Genomic DNA, 10,967 nt, shown 5'->3' with positions numbered 1-10,967 from the left:
AATCCGGCACCCACAGTTCCCTCCCACAGCATACTTACTGGGAGCTCTGGGACACACTTCAAGATCTGAAGAACCATATAGCTGCCTATTGAGTGGCCAATGAGGATAAGCTTCACATCCTTTGGCACCTGAGTCCTCAGAAACGAGATTTTGTGCTCTATTTGACCACGCAGTCCATAGATGTCCTCAATTTCTTGAGCATTTGGATCTGAAAGCAAAAATACAAGTACACTTTCACTCTATAAGAAAAAGTAATCACTATACTGGAAAAGCACTGACAATAGTAACCATATTTCCTACAATGCTGGAAAGCATTATCATTTTCATTTTATAGGTGAAAATCTCGGCACTGATATGTAACAGACTGACAACTGCAGATCTATTAAGCTCAGATCAGGTCTGTTTGTCCTCACGCCCATGACCTTTCAAATATTCCACGACCACAGTTAGCTTAGGCTGGTAGTTCTCAAGCAAGAGCACGAACAGAATCTCTTGGAAGCCCTGCACAACAGACTGCTGGTCCCATCTCCTGAGTTTATGACTCAGTGGGTCTGGGCTAAGCCCAAGAACCTGCGTGTCTACACTCACTACTGATGCTTGGATGACACACTGAGAACCACTGTGTTAGGCTAATTTATATTAACAGACAACTAAGAATGTCAGTCACACAGCGTTACCGCTTTGTTTAAAGAACTTAGGCTTAAAGGCATAAGTGGCAGTGTTGTCTCTCGTAACTAGCACAGTCTTGATCTGAAATACCCTTCCTTTCTGTCACTCACACATGAACTGTTTTCTTCAAAATCTAATTAAAAACTACCTTTGTCTTGAGGGAGGTCATAGTGTACTAAGAGGAAATGTAAAAACACGATTAACCAAATCCTGAAGCTGCAATCTCAAGAATTTGCTTGAGAAAAGAACAGGGTTTTACTGGATCATGACAGAAAGGTAATAGTCCTTTGGCCTCAATACGTACTGTACTTCTTTTCAAGTTACCCAAAATAAACAGAAAATGTTCTTTACTACACGCACATTACCATCCACATGTAAGTTTAACTGCATATTTGAACACAAGCGTAGCAGTCTAACCTTAACTGTATACACAATTATACACACATATGCCCAGCGACGCACTGAATGAAAAAGCTTTAAGTTCCAACTACGGACTTTTACACAAACAGTATTTACACTCTACAACTCCAGAACTGGTGAGACTGCCGAGAGATGAGTGCTCCCGGGGACGGGTCCACCACTGCTCCACCCCTTACCTGGGGAAAGGTCGCCCCATCATACTGTTCTAATGAGCAGATGGAGTCGGGGTGACGGTGGCTGGCTGTGTGTCGGTATCGCCACCCCGAGGGAATCAGGAAGCAGGCTTTGTGTCCACTCACTTGTTCGAAGAACAGCAAGGTGTGCGCACGTGTGTCAGAGTGTGAACGGGTTTACCTGTGTTATGCACTGCGTTACATTTTTGTGTATGTATAACTTATCTTACTAAATGTTTTGTGTATAGCTTATTTATAACATTTTGTGTATAACTTATCTTACTAAATGTTTTCTTTTGATTTTTGTGTAGAATTAGCCCAGTTCAGTATATTACTGCATGAAGATTCACTTTTACAACTTTGGGAGGAGTATGAAAGGAGTCCTCAGGTGACTTAGCTACCAGTGATGACGTGGGTCATGTAAGTGAAGAAGCCAGCAAGTCATGACACACAAAAGTACAGCCCACAGACCTTGATTCAACCGAGGAAGGAAACAGTGGGTGTGCTGACTAAGGATTATTGCTGTGGTGGCCTCGTCTGTATTTTCATTGGATTTCAATGGAAATGCATTTTTGCTGTTAATTTTTAGATTCTGTAAGCAAACAAACAGTTGATATTGAAAATGTTGATGTTTAAACAGTTATTACATATTAATATTTAATAATTTTTACTTTTAATTTCCTTTAAGTGCATATTTTAATAAAACTCATAAAATAACAATTCATCAAATTTTTACTTTTAATTTCCTTTAAGTGCATATTTTAATAAAACTCATAAAATAACAATTCATCAATAGAAATACTCTCCCAAAATAAAGGTGGGCTTATACATCCCCTACAGTGTGTCATTCAAAAAGAAGAATCCGCCATCACGCCCGGGGAACAGGGAACATGTCTTCACTGGTGCTGGGGCTGCACCCAGGCCTGCGCACACTCCCGCTGAGACACACACGTCTTCCCTCCTGCTCCCCTCCTGTCTGCCCCTGCCGCAGTCATTCACTTTTGGTACGGGGGACTGAACTAGGGCCCCTGAGCCCAGCTATAGCCCCAGCCCTTTATTACTTATCTTTAAATTTGGAGATGAGTCTTGCTAAGCTGCCCACGCTAGGCTCAAACTTGCAATTGTCCTGTCTCGGCCTTCCCAGTGTGAGGCTGACTAGTGTGCACCGCCACACGTGGCTCCCTGCTTTCTTAGTAACAGTTCTAATAAAAAAGTAAGATGTACAAAAAAGTCGAAACACAGAACACATATTTAAAAAACAGTGCAAGCAAGATGAGTGCAGAGCACAGCCAGGCAGCCCCTGCCACCCCACAGGCCTCGCCACGCAGCTCGGGCTGGCCTCAAGCTGGTCGAGACTCTCCCGCCTCAGCCTCCGCAGTGCTGGGCTTGCAGGTGTGCTCCGTCACGCTTGGCACTTGTGTAAATCTTTTAAAATACATAATGCAACACTTACATAGCAATATAAAGAGAGCCATGAAACACTGGCTCTAAATTCATGAAGGGGGAACTGAAGAGGCATAAAAACAGAACTTTCTGTGTATTAATTATTGAGGAATTACTGCATTGTTAACTGTCGCTTTTGAGTAACAGAACTTGGACTGTCATACTACTGTTTGTATAAGCCTTAAATGTTTCTGTGACTTAAAAAATTACTCAAGATAAATTCTTTTAAAAAACGAGATCGCCCTGACCTGTGTCCCCAGCTCTTGCATGCACTTCACAGGGGAGGGTACACTGTTCCGTTCTCTGTCACTCAGAGGGCTGAGAGCCCTGAGCCCTTGCGGGGCTCCCGTCCCACGGCAGCGAGGCAGCGGGATGAGAACCAGTCCCCAGTTCCGTGTGCTCACTTAGTTCATGGATCCGAAAGCCTTTCCTCTCACGACTGTCCCCCGGCTGCGAGCTGGTGTGAAGGCACACTCCCACGGTTTAGGCTCATCGGTTCCAAGCTCCCTAAGTATTCTCTAAGATTCCTGCACCTAAGCCTCGAGGCAACTCTGCTAACTCTGCAAGGATGCAAAAGGACACAGTAAGCAGACAGCAGACAAGTATTCTATTCAAAACCACTTTCTTACTTAAAAACAAATGAAAACTACAACTCTAAGCACACGTCTTACGTAAGATTTTAAATTACTATTCTCCAAACAGATAGTAGAATCTAAGGTCCTCAAACTATGCTTTCCAGTTGACTACCATCAGTGATTTATCTTCTAAGGACTTCAGCAGAAATAGGGCCCACGAGAAATTCAGCAAGAACAAAATGCCACGGACTTAGCAAATAACCAAAGCAGGAGGCGCGGAAGTGTGAGGTGCTTTCTTCTCCAGCTGGCTGTGGCTATAGGGAGAGGGGAGCAAAAGGGTCAAAAGGAAGCTTGTGAATAATCCAGCAGGACACGGAACATCAACCCAGTAGCCTGGACTCGTTCTGTAAATGGTGAGAAGACTTCCAAGAATACGAAGCGCGGAGCAGTGCGCCCGGTCGGTGGTGCAGGACAGGACCCCTCATGGCGACAGCCCCTCTGCCTGGGATGCCGACTGCCCAACTGCCAGCCTCTCTGGCTCGGCCCTCCCGGCTTCTGCCCCAGAGCGGACTGCATTCCTAATGACTGTGATCCGGACTACTGGACAGACTGAGTGTCCCTGCCCTGGGCGCATCCCGCCTTCCCGCCTGCCTCTGTTCCTCCCCGAGTCCTGGTCCTGCCCCGGAGAAACTGCAGCAGGCTCTTCTCTCTTCCTATCTGGGGCACTACCATGGGACGAGTTCATTGTTCCTTTAGATAAACCACGACCCAAATTCAGCACTAACTGCAAGATTGTGTTAGTTTTTCTCTTTGAACCAGGGTTCAGGCTGGCCTTGAGCTCACTTTGTAGCCAGGCTGGCCTCAAACTTGTAACAATCCTCCTGCTTCAGCCTCCTAAATGCTGGAATTACAGGCATGTGCCACCACACCCAGCTAAAATCATATAGTTTTTGAAGTAATGTTTTATAATTACTACTCAGCAAGTACAGGTTTTAGCTTCCTTTTCTACTTTTTGAACAAATTAGTTGAATAACTGATAATATGTCATCAACTAAGCTGATTTTAATAAGTCAAAGCAAAGGAACTACTTTCTCAAATTTTCTTTTTCTTTATAAACTGAATGACCCCCATTGATACAGGTGAACATCTATGTTCTCTATTACACTCAACTTACAATGATTGTGACTGTGATAATGTAGTACAACTGGAACATTATTTTCAGCTATTCATAACTTTAATATGTCAACAGGCAGCAAAACATACTGTTAGCATGTGATGTTATCTCAGCGTGGTCTTGACAGTAACGTGGCTGATGAATAACGTATCTGTCCCGCCTATGCTGGGCAATTTACTGCAGCACAGACCAGCACATGCAACTTCCAGAGGAAGCAGAACTGCTCTGCTTGGATGGGGCTAGAGAAGCTCACAACCCTCCTCAGCCCACACAGAACCTCAGGCTGCTGAGGATTCAGATGGAAAAGCACTAGCCTAACAGACAGCGACTAGAACTTTGTTCTTTTTATACCCCTGCAGCACTACACACTAATCTAGCTGGTTGTCGATATGCCCTTGATGACCACACCTGGAAATGTGCGCACCTCCACCCTACAGCTTCCTCTAGCCTGGGGTGGTCCTTTGGGCAAACACCTCTAGGTGGCACTGTGCTCATTAGGTAAGAAAGCACTCTAACTACTAAGTTATTAACGCATTATTATGAACAAGCAGCCCAGACAGCAATGAGCATACTTGACATTATAATGAAATCAACCTAAAACAAGGACTGAAGACATTTCCTAAACCTCAGACACACCATAGATACTTTCTACTGGGTTTACTCATGAAGAAGGTCTAGGGCAATGGCTCTGACATGAATACTACCTAGGAAACTGTCAGATATACACACTCTCAGGTCCTATTCAGCCGAATTAGCAACTCAGAGGTGGCCATTCAGATTTCTAACAAGAATCCCTGATGGAGGGCATCAAGTCTGTTTTGACTTTCAAAGTTGCTATCCACAGTCTGTTCAAACGTCGTTTCTGTCTTCAGCATGATTTCAAATACTCACGGTCACAGCTGGATGTTGCTCTAAGTAAGTAACTCAGTGAATAATGGGAGTCATTCTCGTCAAGGTAATAGCACAGGCTACTACTCACCACTAAGAAGTCTCAGTGTGGCCCAGGAAGAATAAAACGTCCCAAGGTCCCATGCAGTGTTCACGACTTCCCAGGTCCCTGTCCATGGGTTCTCTCTTTTCTTGCCAGAGTTCAGGTTATGGGCCAAGAGAGCGGGCAGCTCCTGGGAGCTCAGCATGGTAAAGCACACTCTTCTAGAAAGAATTCGTTTTGTGCTGGGGATCAAGGTCAGGTCTCATACTGAGCTCCACACCCAGCCTGGAAGAATTCTTTTAATACCTCTGTTTTCCAAATGCAATGTAAAACTGCAAAAGTACATTCTAAACAGTCTTAAAATTTCCAAATAAAGGAAATACTATGGTATTAAGCCTGTAATCTTGGTCATATTTGAAGCAATAACTTAGGACAAGAAAGACGTATCTTTAAAAGTATTTCGAAGAATAGTACCTGCTACACATTTTATTCAATTTCAGTATGCTGGCTGTTGAAATCGATATTTTAAATCATGGCTGAAATTTGTATATTTAGTTTTATTTCACTTCTCCTAAAATCTTTTAGTTAAGTAATCAATATCCATTTACCTTTCAAAATGCACCCTTGCTGGCGCTGGTAATTCCAGCACTGAGCAGGCCGAGGGAGCAGGATCACCATGAGTTCAAGGCCGCATAAACGCGTTCAACACCAGGCAGAAATACACAGTGAGACCCAGCCCAACAAAACAAAACAAAACAGACACGCACTCTGGTTCTAATGTATTATGCTTTTAATTTTTAAATTCTAATGTTTCAATGCTGCTAAATAGCAAAATCATTGACATTTTTGTTTTGTTTTGTTTTTTGAGAATCCACTATTCAATGCCAGGAAATTATTTTTTGTGGTTATTTCTATACACGGAGTGAACAACAATCTTGTAAGTTTTACTAGATAAGTATATAAGAGAAGTAACCCTGAAATGGCATGGGTTGATGCGCTGTTTAGGGGGACACACTGAAACCTATTTCTCCACGTGGGAACCCTTCAGGCAGGGCCTTCTTCTCTCCCTGTACAATCTGGACCTACTCATTTGAAAGATGTCATCTCATTCTACTGAATGTTCTTTGTTGAGTAACAGCAGGTTTGGGGTCACGTCTGAATTTTTTAGACTTTCATCCCTTCACTCTTTGCAAATTCATGGCAAGTTCACAACCCACATGGCCTGTCTCCTAACAGCCTGTCCTCCAGGGAGCTTTCTGATTTTTCTCTTAGCCCACTAATGACTTTTTTAATTAAAAAATATTTCATAACAAAATAATGAGAATAACAACAGTTAATACACCAGGTATCATTATGTTCAAAATAGTTACTCAGAGTACACGATCATGGACAAAAAGATCCTTTCCTACAAAAGCACAAAACCGTTTTCATGGAACTAAGAGAAACTAAATGTCTAGTGTACACGAAACAAATCGGCATACATATTAAATTATTTTTGAAAAAACAGAATAGGTAATTTGGGGAAGTATTTAGTATTAATCTGGTATTTCTTTGCTATGACTACCACATACTGATTCCAAGAGTTTTGTTATTCATTCTTTGGGATTCCCTAAATGGACAATCATACTATCTATCTATGAACAAAGAATTTCACTTCTTTCTTCACAGTCTGTTTTCCTTTTAATTTCTTTGTCTGTGTTACCCCACGAGTACGAACTCCAGTGCAGTGCTGAACAGGAGTGGTGTAAGGGGACATCCTCAACTTGTTTTTTACTTAGGGAGACAGCATTCAGCTTCTCACCATTAGGTATGAGGCCAGCTGTAGGCTTTCTGCAGATAATCCTCATCAAGTTGAGTAAATTTTCTCTATTTTTAGTTGGCTGAGTTTTAAAAAATCATAAGTGTTAATTCTGTAAAATACCTTTTCTGTGTCAATCAACGTGATCACAAAATTTAAATTTTTTTCTCTTTAAATTTTAATTTGGGAAGCTTGTGTTGACTTGTTTTAAAACTCGTGGATTCTTCCTGTAGTTATATTCATTTTGTTGTAGTATTTTCTAGTATTCATTTTTGACTATTAAGAGTTTCTAACTCCAAGTTGCATTATGCATCTGTTTCAACATGCTTTCCGTTACGATCTCACTGTTAATCATAGTTATTTTAAATTCTATGTCTGATAATTCCAAAGCCAGCAATAAGCATGTAGATGAGTTTGGCTCTGATGCTTCCTTTTCAGTAGGAATTTTTTAAAATAAGACTTTCATGGCGTCTTGCAGTGTCTTTAAAGCTTCACATGATGCACTGGGTAACAGAAACCTAGGAAAAACTCTTGCGTGTGAGGCCTGGTTTTAAGGTAGAGTTGAGCAGTATTTAGTGTGCTCTGTAGCTGTGGGCTGTAAGTAACAGAGGACCGATGTCCTCTATGTCCTTGTTTTTTTCTCCTGTTGTTTTATTTGCCCTAAAATGTTCTTGCTTGTTTTGTTTGTGACTGGGTGTGACTTAGGATCCTTCGGCCTCCGCCTCCTCAGCTAAGATTGGAGTGCATACACTTCCATGTCTTGCTGTGAATTCCTTTGTGATTCGAGTCTGTCTCTTACTGGTTTTGAAGTTGTGACATATTTTTATTATACTTGAGTTTGGTTGCTGTGGTGATAATATGGGAAATGTAAGTCCTACAACCTGTGACTAAACCTCAGTCTGTAAGTGGTCTGAGACCCTGAGCTGTGATCTTCAAAATGTTTGTCAGCTTTTTTTTTTTAAATTCTTCTTTTTCCCTGTCTATTTGAGACAGGAATGTTAGAGGAGGCGGCTTAGCTAAGTGCTTTTCCCTCCTGTTAGAGAAGACTGGCAAAGTCTCTTCCTTTGGAAACCAGGCCTCTGCTGTTCAGAATGTTCTGAGCGTACTGCAAAGTGATTTCTTCTCTTTTCCGCTCAACCAAAATCTCGTGAATGTTCTCAGACACTCACAAACAAACCTAGTGGGGTATGTGGTGGAACACAAGAAAATGTGGAAGGTTCTCTAAGACCAGCCCCAAGAGTTCCTCACTTTCAAAATAGAGAGTCTGAATCCAATGATTACTCAGAATTCCCATTTTGCATTCCATCAGCTTTTGGATATCTGACTTCTGCTTCAGATAAGCTGATACCTATTATATATCCTGAACCCCATTTCAGTTGGTAGTCTGTCCTATGACCTAAATTCTCTGACAGATGTAAGAAAAACCTTTGATGTGTCAGTTTATGAGGCTCTTTTTCTTACATGGATGGAAGTGACAAATTTCAAGTTCTCCACATCAGTAATGAAACTGGAAGTCCACTGCTCATTTTTTAAAACTAAATGTTTTCTGGGTACATAATACACAGCAACTAGGATTTCTTAACAATTAATAATAAGCAAATAGAAGTCAAAAACTACCCTTTGAATAAAAATGTAATTATTTTATTAAGTGTTCACTGTAACACTGTTGTGGGACACTAAAAATGTACTTACTAGCTAGTTCTCAGGCTGCACAAGATTAAGCCACAAGGGGCTGGGGATTTAGCTCAGCGGTGTAAGTACTTGCCTTGCAAGCAGGTGGTCGTGAGTTCGATCCCCGGTACCGATAAAAATGAAAAAGACAAAAAAAAATTAAAAAAAAAAAAAAAAAAAAAGATTAAGCCACACATGAAGTGTTACAGATACTGGGAAATCTTATCTCTTTGTGCCAAGGTGCTAATGTTTATTTGATTTGGGGGTAAAAGTTTTAAACCTAATGAAAGCAAAACATTACAAAGTTACAGCATTCTTTTTCAACCTTTTATAGAACTCTGATTTTTATTGTCTTATTCAATTTTCTGAATTGTCTAACTTTTTAATATGAAGAACATATTACATTTAATATAAAAATACAATCAAAAAGTGAATCCATTTTGAAAATAAACTGCACAGTATTGTCACAAAAGCTAAAAGATTGGCCGTAAAGGTCATTCACAGACTGTGGGGAGAGACAACAGGGCCACACCAGCAAGCAAGCCCAGTCTGGGAACCAGCACCATGTGCCGGCTGCTGCTGGACTGGGAACGGACAGACCCCAGCCCCTTCTGGTGTGCAGGTTGGCCAATGAGAATACCAGTCATCCCCCAGCCCAGCCCTGTGCAAGCAACAGCTTACCCACAGAAACTCAGGCTGTGATGCCAGCTCTGGAGGTGCAATGCAGCTGGATGCCTGTGGGGCCTTCGAGCTTCACTAACACTGCAGGTCTAGGGCCAGTGGTCTGATCATGGGCTCAGAGGACAGCGCTATGCAGTGTGGCATCTAGGGAGGATCTCATGGTTGTTGCAACCATTGCTGATTCTCTACGGTCTTGTTTTGAGGTCCTATATCGTTCCCATTGTTTTGTTGGGTTGGGTTTTATTCTCTTTTGTTTGATTATGTTAAATCTGATGGCACAAGCAGCTATTTCAAAGTTAGCAAGATATATTATGGTAGCAATTTTGGATTTACTATCACTTGTTTTGAAGTCCTTTGTTTTGTTTTTATTGTTTCTATTCTATTTTGCTGTTTAATTTTTCCTATGTCCAAAGGCATCTGTGGCTATTTTTAAGACATCAAAAGGCATTATGATAACTACTGTTGATTTTGCAATGTTTTGAAGTCCCGTATCTTTTACATTGGTTTGTTTTGATTGGTTTTACTGTTTTGTACTCTTAAAAAAATAAAAGACTGCCTGTAGAACACAGGCTTTAAGCTGCTCACAGTGGGGCCATGATTAGTATGTCTTGCTGTCAGGGAGGCTTCAGCCACAGTGGTACATGCCAGACTGTCTCACTGGGCAACTTTTTATTACTTCTATTAGTAGAAAGACTGACAAGAGTGATTAGATCTGCTCGTATCACCAGTGATACAAGCTGTCATGTATGTATTTCCTGTGGTTCAACCTGATGGGAACATGTTAAAACTCCAGCTGTGCTGAGCATAGTGGCTCATGTCTGTAATCCCAGAGCTCAGGAGGCTGAGGCAGGAAGATCATAGTGAGTTTGAGACTAGCATGGACTACACAGTGAGTTTAAGACCTGCCCAACCTGCATAATGAGATCTTGTCACAAAAATAAACAATCAACACCCAGCTACACTAATCCTTGATATTCCCAAAAGCATTAAAGATAGTATCCTCTAGTGATACATGCACTCATGTCCTGTTCACAGTCTAGATGCTGTCAACAGGAATACAGAAAATGTGACACTAATGGGCCACGAAGAAGGAGGAAATGATGCTACTTGCAGGAAAATAGATGGAAGCAGACTATATCATGTTAAATGAAACTGGCCAGACTCAGAAAGTAAATATTACATTCTTTGTCATCTACAAGTCAGTTAATAAATGGAAAGAGGACTGAACACTAGCAAGCAGATTCTTTCTTCATTCACCCATTAACTCATTCACCTGTTTATTGTGGTCCTGGGGACTGAACCCGGCCGGTGGCTTTCACCTGAGCTATGACCCCAGCCCACGGTATGGTTTGTGTTTGAATATCCCCTCAAAGCCTCATGCAGTCCTGGGGACAGACTCTTCGGAGGCAGCTGACTAAAGGGTTTCCGACTG

The 10,967-nt window shown here is 41.7% G+C and overlaps 1 protein-coding gene across 11 annotated transcripts in view; it reads right to left on the bottom strand.

Moving 5' to 3' along the window:
• The window catches only part of Ldah (lipid droplet associated hydrolase), a 133,927-nt gene that overhangs the window by 73,460 nt on the left and 49,500 nt on the right, over positions 1-10,967 (bottom strand). For all 11 annotated transcript variants that reach the window (XM_063231995.1, XM_063231962.1, XM_013155978.3 and 8 more), the window contains one exon: positions 39-208. In XM_063231995.1, the coding sequence (XP_063088065.1) occupies positions 39-208 (170 nt within the window). The remainder of the gene's footprint in view (positions 1-38; positions 209-10,967) is intronic.

Source organism: Cavia porcellus, unplaced genomic scaffold, assembly GCF_034190915.1.
Source record: "Cavia porcellus strain 051 isolate PalLab524CR breed Dunkin Hartley unplaced genomic scaffold, mCavPor4.1 scaffold_1, whole genome shotgun sequence".
Taxonomy (NCBI): Eukaryota; Metazoa; Chordata; class Mammalia; order Rodentia; family Caviidae; genus Cavia; species Cavia porcellus.
Note: the sequence above shows the minus strand (reverse complement) of the source record. Positions and strands in the feature narration are given on the sequence as shown.